Consider the following 20516-nt stretch of genomic DNA (forward strand, 5'->3'; position numbering starts at 1 on the left):
CACTTGTCAAGTCACTGGCAGACCCCTTTTTAAACCTGCAATATATTACTTCTATGCAACATGAAAGGAGATATTTTAAATAAAAATTAAAATATATTTAAAATATTTAAATATATTTTAAAATTTAATAAAAAATAAATGGTGACCATAGCTGTTAAGAAACCTAAATTTCAGCCAGTTCCTTTCAAAAAGCTATAGTATGCCTTCAAAAGACATGAAACGCCCTGCACAAATTGTATAAAAAACTTTAATACTTTTTGGGCTCGACAGCCATGGTTACAATCCAGTGTCATTGTTTAGCTCAAACATTTTGCTTAACAACCCTTTTTATTTCTCAAATGAGTTTGGAACGACATAGGGGTGAGTAACCCTTTAACGCTTCTAGTGAAGTATCCAGAAACACTCCGAAAAGAATTCCCCGGTAGTCTGCTGTTTGTCTATGTAAATGAGGTGCGTGTGTTTGTTTTATATACATGTAATGCATAACACAGCAATTAAGGTATTTGAACACATACGGTTTCTCCTGCTTCCATCCATCCACAGCCTGCCTGAAAAAGCCATGTGAAGTATGCCAGTGACATTACAACATTAACATGCTCAAGTCTCCTGGAAAAAAACGAAACTAAAACTTGAGCTCTTTATAATTCATTTTTGAAAAATGTGTAGCTATTGACCAAATTAAGTGGAAACTAAATTATATGAAACAGTTTATATATATATGTTAACAAATATTTTAAAAACTTTACATGTATTTTGTCATGTATCACTGAAGATTTATGTGTTTGAATTTTATGCAGTTATATCAAGCAAATCAACTGGTTATTACAGGGATTAAATTTCCTGTCTTTGCCTACACAATCAGCTTCAAATTTACCTCAAGTTATCTCATAATCGTATAACCAGCGCTAGCTTCTGGCTTATGATCAAATGATAAGCATGACAGTGATGCATGAGAGAAACGTTACTGTTTAAACCGAATGCCTGCCAGTAAGGACACAATAGTCAGAAACACATAAATTAAAAATTACCTTTATTTTGCAAAAGCATAGATGTAAGCATAGCCATGTCTTTTTATGTTGCATGCATGTTAATATGCGTGTTGGTTTAAATCCAACGGTTTTTTTTTTTTTTTTTGCATTTTGCATCATAAATTCATGCCTGAAGCATGCATTCAGTTTAAGCCTCCTGATAGGAAGGGGGGGTGTCTTCTGTTCTCATCTTGAGAGCCTCATCATAAGAAGGCAGCTTCACCTGTTAGTCAAAATCACAACAAATATCCAAATGTTTTATAAACAGTAGACAAATTATTATTATTAAATAACTACATATAGTTGATCTATTTGTCTTAAACAGTCACTCAAAAAACCGGGCAGTGACATGGAGTTGGAGGTTTATATGTAAAATACAACAGCATTAAAACAAACTCCATTATAAATGCACTCACTGTCACAGTATTTCCAGTGTCAACACTGACGGCAGCCATCCTTTCTGCTTTCAGGGCATAGAAACACCTCATTGACATATGAAGGACATACACCTACACAGAAAACACAGGGATACTAATGAAGCCCAAATGCACCAAATTATTCAAAACATATAAATGAACACACACTCATATGCAAAAACCATCCAGAGGGGAGTTTAATTTCCCTCTACCTTTTCCAAAATCCTTCTCAAGGACAGAACACACTTTATGACTGGCTCCATACATCACATTCATTCCTAAAATCCCCCTTACATTCAGCTTTACACTGTACAAATCAAACCAGCGGCCAAAACAACGCTGTGGGTGAATATAGGTGCATGCATGTTTGCAGGAGTTCATCTCTATAGAACAATTACATGTATGATTTCATATATCTACCAAAAGTATTGGATCAGTAATATTTTAGAAATGTATGCTTTTAATTACAAAAGATTCATTACATTTAGCAAAAAAGTGACAACTTAAAGGTGCCCTCGAATATGAAATTGAATTTATCTTGGCATAGTTAAATAAAAAGAGTTCAGCACACGGACATGACATACAGTTAGTCTCAAACTCCATTGTTTTCTCCTCCTTATTTAAATCTCGTTTTTGAAAAACACCCCTGAAAAATATATAATGTTCTAAAAGAAAAATGTATCATGGTAGCCACAATCATTAAATTAAATTAATGCATTTAGCAGACGTTTTTATCCAAAGTAACTTACATTGCATTCAGGCTAACATTTTTTATCTAACGTGTTGCCTGGGAATCGAACCCACAACCTTGCGCTGCTAACGCAATGCTCTACCACTTGAGCTTGTGGCTCAATACTGGCAAATAACAATAATAATATTGGCAAATAACACAAATAATACAATAATATACAAACAGGGAACAAAACAATTTCATAATAATATATTTTTAACTGTAATTCTATCAAATAAATGCTGCCTTATTTGATCTAATGAATTTTTCTTTTTGAAAGATTAAGTGAAAATTGGTTTATTGATAAAAGTAGTAAATATATAAATTTCAATATATAAAAGTTTTTAAATATTAAACAAATATATTTCATATATCTAAAACGTATTTTCTGGTTTAAATATAATTTTGAATCCCAGTTTTTCAATGTAGTTTGAGACTTTTGAAGGCAATTATACAGAAATACACACACGTATTTATACCTTCAGCAGAACGAACAGCATATAGAGAACTGAGTATGACATTGTGAAGTGGCCAAGTTCCTCCTCATTCAACCGATCGACTCTCTTCAGACTCTTCTGTTAGAGGCATACATGTACATATTAATTGGGTAGAATTATGTTGAAATTGAAAGCTGAACATCCATGCGGTTGTCATGAAGTCAACATTTAGTTTTGTACGTTATGTATCTTACTACAACATGTAGCATATCTTTGTAGTTGGGGGTCCCTGGCAGACCCCAGGCTCCGTCAAACAGGTACAGAAAACTCAGACTCAGCTCCACAAACATCATCAGCACAAAAGGCAGCACAAACATCGGGCCCTTATACAGAGAGACACAAGTGCTGAATTATATTTCAATCAATCTTTCACACTCCATATGGAAAAAAGGAAGAAATTTGGAGTATGTTTGTTTTCCATGTTATAGACTGATCAGTTTTGAAATGTGTAGTTTGGAGAGAAGGCTAGGATTCCGTGTTTCACCACCTTCATAAATATTGAGACAAGCTCTCTTTCTGGAAGCTGGGTAAATATTGGTGTCGGCTGCAGAGTTGAAAATCTAAGGTGCACACTCGCACACTAAACCCTTGCTAACATGCATAAACATCCAATAAACCAAATAACAGACCAGAATTATTTAAAGGGTTTCACCACACAGATCGTTACATTACAAATTAAGTATGTATATTTATCTTCAGTAGCACAGATTTATCATTGTTCTTGTAAACTCCCCAATGAGTATTTATTAGAGTAAGTTGTTTTCTGTGCTGAATATGGTGTGCATTCAAACAGCACAGGAGTCATAGTATAATAATGGCATAATTATTCCAAGTTAAATGAAATATTTTTGTAAGTAAATTCTATAAACTAATATTTAGTGTGATATAATAATCTTTAGTGTCATGCATGAAACAATCACCATAAAAACCTATAAAATAAATAAAACAAAACGATGAATGTTGTATATAAATTTGATTTCTGTCTAAATTTGGTTTAGCATTGTATTTTACTAGTTTGGTCGGAAAAATGAAACTAACACAGTATGTTCTTGTAATCTGCGGTTTTAAAAAAGCATCTGACAAAACAATCAAAAAAAGATATACTTATTTTTTACTATAGCCTAAAATGGTTTATAATCATTGCATCATGCTTAAGTATGTAACTATCAATTGCAATTCACCTAATTTAATATAAAAAAAAAATTGAGAGTTAATAAAAATAATTGAAACATTAACTATATATAGATATTTTAATTCCGTGCATAATGCAGTTATGGGGAAGTCTTGGCTTGGTGGTAAGAGAGTTTAACTCTTAACCCTAGGGTTGTGGGTTCGAGTCTTGGGCCGGCAATACCACGACTGAGGTGCCCTTGAGCAAGGCACCGAACCCCCAACTCCTCCCTGGGCACTGCAGTATAAATGGCTGCCCACTGCTCTGTGTGTGTGTGTTCAATGCTGTGTGTGTGCACTTTGGATGGGTTAAATGCAGAGCATGTATTCTGAGTAGGGGTCACTGTACTTGGCTGTATGTATTCTTTGATATATCACTGCTTTTTCTCATAAACCACATTTAATTAATGTATTTCTGTACTGATGTTTTTTTAGACTAATGTGTTTTCCGCCCACATGTCCATTTATTTATGTCTGAGTATAGATATTTTTCTGCGAGTGGCAGTGTACAGAGTACCTTGCGTTTAGAGAACAGGACCAGCACAGCAGAGACCGACATCAGAACCAGCGTCAGAATGTTAGTGCTGAAGTCAACTGGAAACAAACAAAGAGAGAGAGAATTTAAATGGCTTTCAATTATTTCTTTATCAAATACTGTTATTTTGATGTTTTTTTATCTTGTGCTAAATGACTTTTATACATATTTAAAGAGGTCCTATTATGCTCCTTGTTTTGGGGTGTATGAGAACATGCTCTCATGCTTGGCGGTTCGAAAAATGCCCTATTTTTCACATAATTTACATTATTAAAATACCTTTCCCCCAAGCCTGGCACAAACGGCTCAATTAGTTCCAGGTTTGATGAAGGCCCGCCTCTCGAAATACTAAATGTGTTGTGATTGGTTAGATGTGACTAGGCTGCAACTAGATATGAAATGAAGAAGCTAAACAGTCTGGCAACTATTGTAGTTTGCTTTGCTTTAAAGCTTTGCTTGCATCAGCTGGTTTTTCAATTAAACAAAAATGCCCCCGAAACAGAGAATGGGTGACTGAAGGGAAATTTGTGTCTGAGGTTTTGACTGGGTTGTCAGCCATTCTTTAGCAGCTGACCATTAAAGCACAAAGCGGGATCTGTCTGTAGACTAAGAACTGGGGAAAAGCCTCGGCTGGGCAGAACGGTTCACAACAAAGCTGTCATCATGATACAAGCTATCCATCACATTTTTAAACAAACACACTACAGCCAATTATACATGTCAAAAGTGAACCGTCTAATTTGTGATGAGATAAGAAAAGTGTTTTTTTTACTCTCCATTTCTAAAGATGCATCTATGCATTTAACAGAGTATAGGTGACACCCATCGAAGTTCTGATTATCCCAGTCACTTATTTTGCAACCATGATCGGCATCCCTACACAACTACATAATGTGTCAAATAAAATCATTTAAGATTTTTCTGTCCTACAAAATATATAATATCCAGTGGGGACCTAAAGTCTGAGGTCAATGACAATCTGCAATTCAAAATGTCATTTAAATCTTTAAATATATTAAACCACTTAGATTTCTGAAATGCATTTTTGATACTGATCATGTGAACTCAACATGGGACAAAACCTACTATGAAATTCATAAGAAAAATGTATCTTTTAAACTTATCTTTTTAATATCTGAATGAAGTGAACTCACAGACACGCTGGCCCCTGGTGATCTTTGAGTCATGATAGGGGACAGAAAATGCCTCTTTGTCCAATGAAACCATTAGAATGATGTTCACCAATTTCAGCACATTAGCAATCTAGAGAGACGTGCACACACACACACACACACACACACACACACACACACAGAGGGTACAGATTAAATGAATGTGACGGAGTGAATTCATAAAGGTAAATGTGTGTCTCAGTGTGTGCATATTCTGGCAGCTAGTGTGTTTGGTCTCTCTTCTCAGAGCCAACACCAACAGAACAAGTTACACAAGAACAGCAGTTCATTCAGAAAAACCTGTAAATGACATAACATAACCTCACCAAGATATTCTATGGAAGCTTAAATACAGTCCGGTTGACAGAGTGTTTCCTGTAAACTTATTTATTCCTAAACTGATGATGCTCACAGTGGGGTTTAAGTGAGCTGTCTAACATTGTGTCAGAAAGAACAGTCAATATTGAATCTCAATCTGTGCCTCGCTGACTGACTTCTAAATGGCGCCTGCTTCCTGTAAATGCACAAACTTCTCCATTAAGTGGATGCACAAGAAACAGTAACAAAATGGGTGTGCTGTCTTGAGTACAAAACCTTAAAATATTTACTCTAGAAAGTATGAAAGTCTGATATGTTATGCTAACAAACGATTACCAAGAGTGGATTGGAACAGGAAGGCAGTAAAGACTCTAATTGTAACTATATAAACACATTGTATACAGTGCCGGTATGTGGTTGTATGTGTTTGCATGAAGTTGTTACCAGATATAAGACGGCAAATGAGATGGTCGCAGTGGTGACATGGCAGCAGAGGATGCGTGTTCCAGACATCTTTCTCTTGGTCTCTTTCACACTGACACAATCGAGCTGAAACACTCAGAAACTGACACATAAATCCACCCTGTTACTGATGAACACACACATGCACATGTGAGTTCCTGTGTGGTGGTCAGGGCTTCCTGTATACTCTCCGAGAACTTGATGATGTTTTTGTTATTATCTTAGGCTGATTTGAATGATTTCTCAAATTCAGAGGGTATTTCAGTCTTTATGTTAAATTATTTTCAAAATGATAGATCACATTCTGATGCATCATGAACACAAGACTACATATAGATGAAATACTGCCGAGAGGAAATTAACCAACATGCATATTTATGGCCACACACACAACATCAGGCACTGAAACAAAAGTTTTCTTTGAAAACTAAGTGTTTGTTCAAAGAAACATAAATATTTCATAGCATTTAATTTATTAATCATAGTATATAGTTGTACTTTTTGCACAAACTATTTTTTAAACTTCCTTTTTGGTGACCACTGAATAAATAGTTCCTCATGAATTCCTCACCTTACATGACCTAAGTTTGCATTTAGAGCATTAAGCATTAAGAGGTCAAACTAACAAGCAAACATGTCACAGACAATTACTTTTATCTCGCAACATTTCTCACCATTTCTGTAACCAAGCAAAGAGAGGAAGTGGAAGAGAACTAGAGCATGCCTTGCATATGTGTTTGTGGTGTTGGCTAATGATCATGTTTCTGGCATCTTTTCAAATTATCTTTGCAAAAATTATCTTTTGAAAAATAATTATAATAATAAATACAAAGTTCTGTCCTGCCCTTAATTGATTCTACTTGAGAGTAGCAGAGTAAGAGAAAGAGAATAAAAGTACATAGTGATGAGAGCAACGAGGAGGTGAGTTGTGACAGAGGAGGACTGAATGCTTCAAATAAACTTTCAAAAAGGCCACAGAAGATTATTGTTCAATCTCTTCAAAAGAGTTCAGCGCTCTTGTAAAACAGCGCCCCCTTGTGACAAATGCTAGTCTATTTTACAGGCGCTCTCATTTACTTTCTTACATACTTTTCTTTGAAATGTGACTAATCCAAAAGAACATAAACTGAAAATGTAGGTTTGTCCTGGGCCCTCCGATTGCTGTTTGTGTCATTGACTGTGTAAGTATGTAAATCAGTCTAGTTTACTAGTCCACTAAATCTTGTGAAGTTACATAACAACAAACACACAAAATCATCAATGAAAGAGCATTTTAATAGCTCCTGCACAAAACAGCAAAAAACAGAAGACAAACATGCAAAGAAAAGAAAATATTGCTCGCAGATCTTCACAGTCAGTAGCCTGAAATACAACACAGACATTTATCAGTAATATCAGACAACAACACAAAAGGCAATATTAAGTACATTCAATTGTCTTACAATTTGATTTAAAAATGTAAACAGTATTTTTTTTTAAACAATGTGTTGTTTTAATATTACTAAGATACTATTATAAGTCTTAGTTATTAATATTATAAAAGTAGTCCCCCCCCCCCCATTTACATTTCTTTTAAAGTATTTATAATTATTTCACTTTTAGTTTGAGTTATTTTAGTTAACTAATACTGCTTTGGCAGTAAGCCTAAGTCTTTTAATTAAGGTTTTTTATTATTTTTTTTATTTGATTTAATTTCAGTTCACAAAAAAAATATTTAGTTAACCATAATAATCCCATTTCATCACAAATGCAATATAAATATGTCCTGCACCTTGCAAGGAGAGATAGAATTTTTATTCAATATTATGAACTATTTTATTAATTTTTCCAAGTCTTTACAGTTACTTTCTACTAAAATGTTCTACATAAACAGACTCCCCAAGAGCTGTTTGAAAACCCCTGATGTAGTTCTCAAAAATGATAATTACTCGTACTGTTCTTCAAGCAATAATACAACACTAAATATGTACATATTTAAGTATCCATACACACAGTACAAAAATGCATCACCTGCTGTTGTTAAAAGTTGATCGGTGAGAAATCACAATGAAAATTAGGCCCTGCCTCACTGACTGTGATTGGCTGGCCATGGCCCATGTCTTCAGACTCTACTTTGACATTGGGCAGCAGGGGGTCAGGGGTGGACTCGGGGAGGCTGGGCTGCTGTGACGGCGCTCCTTCGAGCTGAATGTAGTGCTGCTGAGGCAGGAGCTGGGAGTATTGGCTCTCGTGACACTGTGATGATAACTGAGGCCGATATACTGCCTGTGCATACTGACCAGACTGACTATACATGTCAGTTGTCCACGGGTAGGCCTGAAATGCTTCATAAAAACATATAAGTTACTACTTTACAACTACTTTAAGATATTTGTTTCCAAAGGTGTAATGTGGTTGACTTACAGTGAACTCCTGACTGTAGCAGCATTTGGCTGCCGGTTTGAGACTGGAGATACGCATGTCCGCTGCTGGTGTACGCAGGCAGAGTGCTGCTGGTTCCTGTGGTGAGGGGCAGATAAAGAGCGCTGCTGCTCTCTGTGGGGTTGGGTGTGAGGTAAGGAGAGGGCGTGAGGTACGACAGGTGCGAGTACTGGGGCAATATTGCGCTGGACTGTTGGGGCATAAGGCAACTGGACTTTTGGGGTAACAGAGTGTTTGTTTGCTGAGGGAGATTATTTGTCTGTTGAGGAAATGTGTTGAGCTGGAAATTTAGAGCGCTGTTCTGTGGAGCAGAAGTCATGTAGTCCAGCTTCACAGAGGTGCCCAAGCTGTCATAGTCAAACCTGTGAACATTTGAGGAACTGTATCATGTGACATGAAACAATTTAGGTGATATTTGCAAACATCTTTACTGTTGGGCCTTCACTGTGACAGCAGTTTACAGTGACAAAGAACTAAAAACAAATTCATTTTCAGTGACAGCTGAGTGTGTCCAGTGATTTTGAAATAAAATAACTTTGTGCAAACAAGCAGTGAAGTGCATTAAGTATAATAAAAATAATTTTAGTAACAATGATAATATAACAACAGCAATAATAAATCATATTTATTTAAATTAATATATGTCAATTCATGACATATATCACAAACATTATATACATTTATATATAATGATAGGAATTATAATCAGTGTATCAGAAATTGTTGGCAGTCTGAATATGTTTGATTAATGCAATAATAACCTTGTTCATTTTATGATATAGTTTATAAACATATATAATTTCATTTTTTTTGTTGTTGTTGTTTTAACAGCAGTATACTACTTAGATTTTCTTATGCTCGCTGCATTTACTTAAAAAATGTAAAATATGAAAAGGGAAAAATGAAACATTATTACAATTTAAAATAACTTTCAAATAATTTCAAAGCTCTGAAGAGCACTATATAAGCTGTGTGCTGACGTCTAGTGGTTAACACTGGAACTGCAGGAGATGAGTAACCTAGTTTCATACTAACCCCATGTCAGTCTGCAAACTCAGCGGTGTTGTGTCTGCGGAGCTGGCCTCACTGTGTTCAGGTGTGTCCAGCAGCAGGGACACGGTTTGAGTAGGGGGGTTGTAAGCTGTGATAAGAGGCAAGGAAGCACGCCGTATCGGAGGAGGACTGTGCATAGGAGGGGGCATGTACTCCAAAAATCCTTGAGACACACAAGATGCCACATCAACACAAACTGGACCTGAGCACAGAAAATTGCATTTGTTTAAAAAAAAAACAGGTGTCTATGTTTTGAATGTGTCTGCATTTTCAGTTCAAATTAAATGGTTTAATTAAACGGCTTAAATCCTATAGTCCTTAGGTTAACTAAAGGGTTTAATCCCTAATGTATAATTGAATTAAATAGCTTAAGCCCTAAAATATCGTTTAATTAAACTGTTTAGGTGTATGTCTGAAAATGTGACCTGGAGGACTGGTGCAGCTGGTCCGAATGCTACTGTAGGGAGGAAGTGTGTTTCCAGGCTTGGCATGCCGAGATGTAATGGCTGTGAAAACTGGTGGCCTACACACACACACACACACACACACACACACACACACGAACTGTGTAAGTGATTATATGCATTGCATCATATAGTATGTTAGCTGCATTGCATCAGTGGGGTCACTTACCTGTTGACCTGGACACAAGGTTGACCTCGACTAGCAGGAGGCTTTTTTGCTGTGGCTTTTGATGCTTTTCTCCACTTTGCTCGACGGTTCTGAAACCACACCTGATGTGAGGATCAGAGTACAATTAATGATACTTGCATGCATCTCGATTCTTTTAATGTGATCCTAAAGAATAGATGCATGTGAACAGTGACCATGATCCTCTGGGGCGTTACACCGATGGAGGCAGCGATCTCCTTTCTCTTGTCTCCGTCAGGGTAGTGATCGTCCTGAAACACACGCTCCAGCTCCTCCAACTGATCTACATGCATCAATGTTAAAAACTGTTTTTGCTACTTCATATTTTTTTGCGGAAACTCATACAGTACCATTTAAATATAATAATAATTATACTTCTAATCAACAAGACTGCATTAAATTGATCAAAAGTAACAATAAAGTCATATTTAAAGATACAAGATTTCTTTTTCAAATAAACTTTTTTTTTACTTTCTATTTATCAAAGAATCATGAGAATAATGAATAAATCACATTTTTTTTATCGAAAAAATATGAAGCAGCAAAACTGTTTTCATCACTGTTAAAAAATAATAAAAAATGTTTCTTTATCACCAAATTAGCATATTAGAATGATTTCTGAAGAATGTGACTGAAGACTGGAGCTATGCCTTCACAGAAATAAATTTTATTTTAAAATCTATTAAAACAGAAAACAGTTGTTTTGAATTGTAATAATACTTCTCAATATTATCACTGTATTTTTATTAAATAAATGCAGCTTTGGTTAGAATAAAAGACTTATTTTAAAAACATACAAAAAAAACTTTCAAACTTTATATTTAAATATACAGGTGCTTGTCATATAATTAGAATATCATCAAAAAGTTGATTTCACTAATTCCATTCAAAAAGTGAAACTTGTATATTATATTCATTCATTACACACTTTTTAATTTTGATGATTATAACGAAACTCTACAACTAACAACTAACTCGAAACAACTCGACAACTAACGAAAATCCCAAATTCAGTATCTCAGAAAATTAGAATATTGTGAAAAGGTTCAATATTGAAGACACCTGGTGCCACACTCTAATCAGCTAATTAACTCAAAACACCTGCAAAGGCCTTTAAATTTTCTCTCATTCTATTTCTGTAGGCTACACAATCACGGGGAAGACTGCTAACTTGACAGTTGTCCAAAAGACGACCATTGACACATTGCACAAGGAGGGCAAGACACAAAAGGTCATTGCAAAAGAGCCTGTTCACAGAGCTCTGTGTCCAAGCACATTAATAGAGAGTCGAAGATAAGGAAAAGATGTTGCAGAAAAAAAAAAAAGTGTACAAGCAATAGGGATAACTGCACCCTGGAGAGGATTGTGAAACAAAACCAATTTTAAAAAATGTGGGAGAGATTCACAAAGAGTGGACTGCAGCTGGAGTCAGTGCTTCAAGAACCACTACACACAGACGTATGCAAGACATGGGTTTCAGCTGTCGCACTCCTTGTGTCAAGCCACTCTTGAACAACAGACAGCTTCAGAAGCGTCTAAAGACAAAAAGGACTGGACTGCTGCTGAGTGGTCCAAAGTTATGTTCTCTGATGGAAGCAAATTTTGCATTTCCTTTGGAAATCAGTTTCCCAGAGTCTGGAGGAAGAGAGGAGAGGCACACAATCCATGTTGCTTGAGGTCCAGTGTAAAGTTTCCACAGTCAGTGATGGTTTGGGGTGCCATGTCATCTGCTGGTGTTTGTCCACTGCGTTTTCTGAGGTCCAAGGTCAACACAGCTGTATAACAGGAAGTTTTAGAGCACTTCATGCTTCTTGCTGCTGACCAACTTTATGGAGATGCAGATTTAATTTTCCAACAGGACTTGGCACCTGCACACAGTGCCAAAGCTACCAGTACCTGGTTTTAGGACCATGGTATCCCTGTTCTTAATTGGCCAGCAAACTCGCCTGACCTTAATCCCATAGAAAATCTACTGGGTATTGTGAAGAGGAAGATGTCTGATATGCCAGACCCAACAATGCAGAAGAGCTGAAGGCCACTATCAGAGCAACCTGGGCTCTCATAACACCTGAGCAGTGCCACAGACTGATCGACTCCATGCCACGCCGCATTGCTGCAGTAATTCAGGCAAAAGGAGCCCCAACTAAGTATTGAGAGCTGTACATGCTCATACTTTTCATGTTCATACTTTTCAGTTGGCCAAGATTTCTAAAATCCTTCTTTTTCTATTTGTCTTATGTAATATTCTAATTTTCTGAGATACTGAATTTGGGATTTTCCTTAGTTGTCAGTTATAATCATCAAAATGAAAAGGAAATAAGCATTTGAAATATATCAGTCTGTGTGTAATTAATTAATGTCAATAAATAAAAATAATCTCAAAGTCACATTTTATGAACATTTATTTTATAAACATTTTATTTTAAACACACACACACACACACATACACACACACACACATATATTCTTTTTGTGGAACTGAAAATAAGATATTTTGTCCATACAATGAAAGTAAGCAGGGGTCCAAAACAACACTGGACGCCATTGACTTACATTGCAAGATATTTCAAAATACCTTCTTTTGTGTTTCTGCCCAAGAAAGCAAGTTTTACATATTTAAAATGACATGAAAGTGAGTAACTGATAAGAACATTTTAGTTTCTGGGTGAACTATGCCTTTAATATGTATGTTCTCTCACCTGTGCTGTAGAAGGTGCGAGTTTTCTTCTTTGGAGGCATTAGAGGAGCATCCGTGCTGATGGAGGGTAAAGCCTGACTGCTGGTTTCTCCACCAGCAGAGGCCAGAGGAATAAGAGGGGCCACTCTGCTAGCAAAACGGGTGTAGCGACGAGTGCTGTACACCTGCAGCGTGGCCTCCAGATGTTCTGTGGGTACATCAGACCTGCTTCCACAGGGCCGTTTGCCCAAGGACGGGGCTTCCAGCTGGGCCTGTGGTGGGAGGTGAGGCTGAAGTACAGACTTGGGCTGAAAAGGAAGAACTGTGGGATTCTGAGGGGGTAATGTGATAGATAACGGTCTGGGTGGGGACTTTACAAGGGGTTGCTGGGGGAGATCTGAAGATTTGGGGGAGCATAACAAAAGGTCTTCATTCAAACATCTGTCCACTGACTGATCACACACCATCACCAGGTCTATGGTGCAGTCTGGGCCCATCTGCAAAATACAGTCATCCTCCAGAGGCGGCACCAGCAAGTCACTTGCCTCTGCATCATCATCAACTGTCATTGTTTCATCATTTCTGAAACCTAATATACTTTCCTGCTCATCTTTGTTATACGTTTCATCCATTTTTACATTATTTAATTTCTTGTTTGTCTCTTCGTCATCTTCTGTGCCTTTGTCATTTTTCTGTGAGACATCTTCAGTTTTGTTTTCTTCGATGTCAGTCTCTATTTTCCAATCTTCAGGTTCTTGACCTACTGTCCAATTCTCCTCAGTTATTTTCTCTAGTTTCACCTCAGCGTCCCTCTTGAATTCCTGTGACTCCTTGTCTTCCACCTCTTCTCCATCATTGTTTTTTTCTCTCTCATTCTCTTGCTCAGTGTTTCTGTACCTACAATACTCTCTCTGCTCATCCTCTTCACACAGAGGACATGGACCATCTGTAAACAAGACATGGCATGAAAAAAACTATATCTACCCAGAAAAGAACGCTAGTAATGATAACAAGTAAACTCACTAATTAAATCTACTTCAGTTCAGAACTGATTCAGCATCCTGTCATAAAAAGGTACATTATCTGCCTGGCACATAGATGTCTTAGACTTTGATTCCAAAGGGCAGGGTCACCTGAAATGTTATATTTTACTCACCCTCATATTGTTTCAAACCTGTTTGACTTTATTTAGTTAAACACAAAAAATACTTTAACAAATGTTGGGAACCACACTCTTTTGTTTACCCCGACCTCCACTGTACATGCCAAAGAAGAAGAATTTTTTTCCCCCTTAATGTTCCTCAGAGGAAAGTTTAATGGGGTTGGAACAAGATGAGGTGAGTAAATGATGACAGACTTATCGTTTTTGGGCGAACTATCCCTTTAACTTTGAGACTTGGGTTGCCTTTCATAAAATAAACTTCATCTTAAATTGTTTCAGTCATTACAGTTCACAACTCTTACAATGTAAAACTGCAAACTTGCCTTTATGTGTTGAATTCTACAGCTTTTCAATTTACGTGAACCACTTGGAACAATACAAATATTATTGCCAGATATTTACCATCTAATTAATGTTATAAACATTAGCTACTTAAAAGGTGTGAAACGTGACGCTTTCTTTACTTGTGTATTCACCTCTAATTAGAGAATAAATTGAACCTCCGCCCTGAGTATCAAACCAGCAGACCTGTTCTCCGTGTAGAAATTAGACCAATTAGACAATTATCGGTGTCAAAAACAATGAGTCAATCAACTAATTTATTCAACAAAACACCCACCGTAATCACTGGCAAACAAGGCATCTTCCGCCATCGTGTTGCGCACACGCACAGACCTCTATCCGTAAACTAAATATTAAAGTAATTGAGCTTGAGTGAAGCGCAAACTCTAGCCTGAGTATTGATTAATAACCTGCAGACGCTGCTCAGGTTACATCACGTGACATGCACACCAGGCGCGTTTCCGTCAGTGTCACTGTTGCAATCATGCGCGCTTGACCTTCAGTAATATTCATTTAATTTCGCTTGTTTTGAACAGGGTTGTATTCAACAATATCTGTACTCGTAAGCATTTTTGTAGACTTAAATGTTATATTTTCTTTGTTTCATTGTAGATTAAATTAAATAGAAAAAAAAATGTTTATGCCTATAATCATAAGGATTGGTGTAGCCTACGATTTGTATAGATTTATATACAAATATTATTAGAAATGAATGACTGCAACAACAAAAACGTCTTCGTTTTAAATTAATTGTTTATTCATGACCTAACTAATGATATTTCTTTGTGAAATTACTTTACGGGTCAAGCTTAATTTAATTCTGGAGCACAAATATTCTGCTTTCATATAGCCTACTCTTTATATTTGATCACAAGGGTTCAGTTCAAAGAATACAAATCTGGAGTTCACAAAAAAGCTAAAAACTAGGTCTGCAGCTATCCAGTGTTAGTTTAGTATAATTGAGGTACTATAAAATATTTTTTCATTTTCATGTTAATTTTAATTGTTTTCTAATTTCAAAGTTCTTGGTATACATACTACAATAATATTATAGAAGGCTACTATGTTATTCTACCAATTCTATTCTTCAAGCTTTTAACCAATTAAATCACAGCAGCTACAGAGATAACCAATCAGGTTTTTATTTAGAATAGAGTGGCATATTAGTGACAGAACTTTGCCTCTTTATACACAAATCAATCAATGAGAAAAACAAAGAAAAACAAAAGTTTATTTTAAAAATGTTCATGTATAAAACCACGCTGGGCAACCGTCAGACCAGGACCATGCTGGTCTGTGATTTGCACACAGACACAGGAAGGCCCGCCTCATATTTGGCTATGAATAGAAAGAGTGACAGTTTAGAAATGAGCAGAAAAGACCGCAATGCAAACTCAAAAGTTCTTCTGATGTCCATAACGTTAACACACAGTGACCTCCAGAATGGACAGGTGCATGTTTGTTGTTGGGAGGTGGGGGCTTCACAAGGACATGTGAATGTGTTGCTCACAAGATAAGATTGTAGGAGTGGTGGGGTGAAAGCTGTGGATGATGAAATATTAAACCTCTAGCACAAACAGCTTGTTTTATACAAAAAATGTTAAACAATCATCATGTCTTAATACCTGAACTTCACATACTAATTGTAGACTTGCAGCTATAAGTTTATCTTGTAAGCAATTGATTAACATTATTCAATTCAATATTCCAATTAGACACTAAAGATTGCGGAGGTTTTGTGAGCATTGATTGTTAAAGCCAGTCTCTTAGACACAACTGAAGACAAATCCTGAACTAATAGACACTTTTTTTTTTTTGTAATGAATGTTGTTTCACTTTTTAAATGGTCTATATGGTCTATGTCTTCTGAGTCTTTAGGTTAAAATGCTTCTCATTGTTTCACGTAAAAAGTGACATAATAATGCAAACATTTACACGTCTTTATTTTACATGTGAACATATAGTGGTGTAATGGCATCGCTGCTATTCTTTAGACATCTACTAGATGGTGTACTTATTCAGTAGACTGAATATTACAGAACACACAGCCAAGTAGGAAATGTGAATATTGGTAAAAGAAACCCCAAAATATCGGTCAAACCGATTATTGGTCTGTAGCTTTTATTCGGTGTCCAGGAGACTGGCCCTTACTATAGTAATTTAATTAAAGGTGTGCTGTGATGGGTCAGAAATCACTCTATGTCCTATTTACAATGCAGAGGCTGTGATGCTATGTAACATTGTCAGTGTCACATCGCAATTTAAGTGCAGGGAGAGGAGAATATGTCCCCACAACGGAAGAACTATTAGGGAGTGAAACACACTTGCAGATGCATTAAAACAAGCCAATATTCACACGTACATACTCTCGCACACTGTCAGGACATGATCATACAGAGTACAATATTCAAGCTACAGGTACTGTTGCACAGGTGTGACATTACAATCATAGACTGAAGTACAACAACCTCGTACGGGTCTCAAGATTTCCCCCACCTGCCTTGAATATCCCAATGAAAACAGTGTGGCGTCTTGAATGTGCTCTAGTAGACACACTCAGTCGAATATGCTTGAGTGTAAAAAATCATAACCATGCATTCCAAACACATGATTTGTGATATAACATGTAGTATTATTTGAGGTCACATTTCAGTGTTATGGCAGCTTTACCCTCAGCGATATGTTTATAAACAGGGTGGGGCATAATTCTCCATTACTGTTGATATAAAAAGACGATTTCAGGGACAGAGTGCGGATACTGTGCACAAACCATCCCAGATTGGATATAGTACATTTACATGATCAGATATTTAAAACGATATATGTTAAGACAAGTTGTCATCGTTTCGGCATTTTGCGAACATCTTGTGCTACAGCTGCGAGTAACACTGACATCACATCACGTGACATGTCACATTCATTCTGAGCATGTCAACCACAGAGACAGCTGTTGATAGCTTGTTATTGCTAATTCATGCATTTCTAGTCATTTTGTTTCCATGAATTAAATGTATCCTGACATGAACATCAAATAAAACACAAAAACAGTGACAGTGATTTTGTCTATCACTGAAATCGCACTACTTAAAGGCTTTAAACTCAGATTTCTTTCTATTAGACAAGCTATTTTTCTCGCAAACCATTAGGTTTACGTTCACCAACTCCCTAATCACACACGTTCCTCGTCAACACGTTCCTACAACATCCGTCTTGAGCAAAACTGTCCATCAGGGCTGCTTGTGTGGCATGTATGCGAGTGGAAATTTCTCCGTTTGTAACTGAATGTGATGGTGAGAGAGACTAATCTTGTGCTTTCAAAACAAAAACCAGACGCTTGACTAATGACTGGTGAAATGATAATAAACCTGAAGCAAAGGTTTCAGCATTTCTCCAGGTTAAACGGACAAAAATTGGATAATGATAGCATATGTGTCTGTGTGTGTTTAGTTTTTTACTATAATAGCATGGTTAAAAGCTTGACAAAAATAAAAAGTCGAGTTGATATTTACACCGATAAAACCTTACTGCACAGCTAAATAGATAATATCCTTCGCTACGAATATTATGATCACCATTTTCCTTCCATTCCGAGCTGCTGATATATTATTGATTATTACTAATGATTACTAAAGTCTTTATACAGAGCAGAGGAGAGGCTATTCCCCTGATTCTATGCATGCGCTCCCTCACAGCAAATCTTCAGTGTTTTTAATGTGCTGTGTACGTGTTTCGGGCTCCCTTCTCTGATCGGACAGTACCGTTGTGCTGACACATGCTCTCAACCAGCAGAGGGAGTCGGGCCGAGTGTATGCACCTGTGCATGTGTGCGCGCGTGAGTCTAGGCTGGGGTCACAAAGGCACCTTAGACACACATTCGCACACATATGCACAAGCACACACACACTAACACTCGCTCTGCTCGAGCTGTTTCTAGCACCAGGGAAATGGAAGGCACCACACCACGTTGGATCTATGACCTTGGTGACAGAAGAGCATTTTGAGGACGGATTTCAAATTCCTCTTCTATTTCTGCCATGCAACTCTTATTTCTGCTCCTTTTTCTCGCTTGACTTTCACAATCCCTCCATGACCCCAACTGTGTTCTTTCCCTCTCCCTCATTTTTCATGCTGTTTTTTTATTTATTTATTTTTTGCTCCCATAATATTGTGCAGGAAACACATCTGAAACGCAGTGTCTTTACAAAAAAAAAGATTCAGGTCATAATTTCATAGAACAACGATCCTAAACATATTAATAATAACATGTTCTTAAAAAAGTTTTTTTCTTCTCTGTGTATGTGTAGACTCACATCCCGCCCCCACTCTGGCCCCGCCCCCTCCCAAAGCTCCACCCACAACCAATTCCATTTTATTCTACATTGATCTTTTTCAGTTTTTTTGTTGTTGTTGTTTTTTAAAGAAAGTTCAGAGTCTGTGGGAATGAGAGGCACTCTCATGGGGAAACGAGGGTAGAAAGGGATCAAAGGAAAAGGGGTGAGATGAAAAGAAGAAGGGGGGGGGGGGTCAGATGGAGATAGGACAAGGTTGGAGAGATGGACGAGGATGAACATATGGATGTTAGGCGTAGAATTCTTCCTGCTTGTCCGGTTTCTGGTAGGTGACGGTGGCTTGTTTAGGCTCCTCCAATGTGTAGCTGCCTTCATCTTTCTTTTTCATCCGGTAGACGAGTAACATTACGAGGAATGCTGCGAAGAGTGCTCCAACAACACCTCCGACAATCACCGCTGGAGAAGGAACAAGAGACACTAATTACTTACAGCATTTCAAATTCAAATCATTATGAACACTTCAACAACAATTATGTTCTCTCCCACCATCCATAAATGTGCTAATGTCTCTTGTTCAGTGACAAAAACAGAATGAACTAAATTAAATTATTTTATTAAAAATATTTTTATAAATTAATACAAATACAAGTTTATTTAAAAAATGAATTAATAAAAAAACCCTGTAAAAACATGTTATTAAGGAATTCAGGCATTGTATGTGTAAACTGAATTTTTTATATTTTTAAACATATCAATAGGACAATAAATTTGAAAATAAATTATGACATTGACCCCTCTCATTATGCTGAAAATCAGTCCGAATTTAGGGGATGCAATGCCAACAATAAGCACAACTACAAATGAACTCTTCTGAAAGAGACAGCTGAAATCAGTTTCACTGAAGGTTTTGAACCAAACACACTGCATGATAAAAACCAAACCAGTGACAAGACAGAGAAATAAAGATACAGACAAACAAACATAAAACACATTTAATCCAGGCAGGGAGAGTTTTGAGTCTCTCTAAACTAAAGCTTATCTGCGAAAATTGAAAATGCTAAAACAAAACGAGCTAAAATCCAACTAATTTCACGCTATAGCCTGCGTCTCCTACATCTTTACCTATGACCAGGAAGTCTGCAAATACAAAGGCAAACAGTCCTCCAATCAGAATGGCTGAGGAGAGAGAGACAGCATATCAGATGACAGATTGAAACGAGATGGGAGATGGAGACAGAGAGGCAGCAAAACAAACAGAGAAGGTGAATGTGAACAAGGAAAAAAGACAAAGAGCAGAAGACCGTCTTCTCCTCAGAGAAATAAACTTAAGTCCACTGGAGGTTTTTGCTTGAGATCATAAGAGCAAGCTGTTATTAAAGAGATAGGACAGCAAAAATATAAATCATTTTTGGGAGAACTGTTCTTTAAACAACTGTTACTCCAAACATAATACTCCTACTAATAATATTGCTAACAACTAATGTCTAGCTTGCAATTTCATGCTTGAACCTTGAACACAATATCTCTTAATGTTCAAACGTTTGGGGTCAGATGTTGGCAAAAGTTGTTTTTCTTTTCTCAAAGAAATCAGC

At 36.8% G+C, this 20516-nt stretch overlaps 3 protein-coding genes across 3 annotated transcripts in view; all 3 read right to left on the reverse strand.

Moving 5' to 3' along the window:
* Positions 1–1013: 1013 nt before the first annotated feature.
* Positions 1014–6487, reverse strand: laptm5 (lysosomal protein transmembrane 5). The gene is made up of 7 exons (XM_026288651.1): positions 6311–6487; positions 5531–5639; positions 4359–4435; positions 2866–2994; positions 2654–2749; positions 1445–1537; positions 1014–1251 (listed from the first exon to the last, which is right to left on the reverse strand). Exons 1-7 carry the CDS (start codon positions 6377–6379, stop codon positions 1177–1179), a joined length of 648 nt encoding a protein of 215 aa, XP_026144436.1. The 5' UTR covers positions 6380–6487; the 3' UTR covers positions 1014–1176.
* A 1121-nt stretch (positions 6488–7608) lies between these two features.
* On the reverse strand, positions 7609–15095 carry LOC113120264 (homeobox protein NOBOX-like). The gene is made up of 9 exons (XM_026290182.1): positions 14913–15095; positions 13154–14077; positions 10630–10736; positions 10436–10536; positions 10228–10325; positions 9785–10004; positions 8732–9111; positions 8339–8652; positions 7609–7690 (listed from the first exon to the last, which is right to left on the reverse strand). The coding sequence occupies exons 1-8, from the start codon at positions 14944–14946 to the stop codon at positions 8348–8350; spliced, it is 2169 nt and encodes a 722-aa protein (XP_026145967.1). The 5' UTR covers positions 14947–15095; the 3' UTR covers positions 7609–7690; positions 8339–8347.
* Positions 15096–15761: 666 nt separating this feature from the next.
* sdc3 (syndecan 3) overlaps positions 15762–20516 on the reverse strand; it is a 28337-nt gene continuing 23582 nt past the window's right edge. The window contains exon 5 of the mRNA XM_026288652.1: positions 15762–19380. Coding sequence (XP_026144437.1) covers positions 19214–19380 — 167 coding nt within the window. The 3' untranslated portion in view covers positions 15762–19213. The remainder of the gene's footprint in view (positions 19381–20516) is intronic.

The sequence above is a fragment of the Carassius auratus genome, chromosome 19 (genome assembly GCF_003368295.1).
Source record: "Carassius auratus strain Wakin chromosome 19, ASM336829v1, whole genome shotgun sequence".
Taxonomy (NCBI): domain Eukaryota; kingdom Metazoa; phylum Chordata; class Actinopteri; order Cypriniformes; family Cyprinidae; genus Carassius; species Carassius auratus.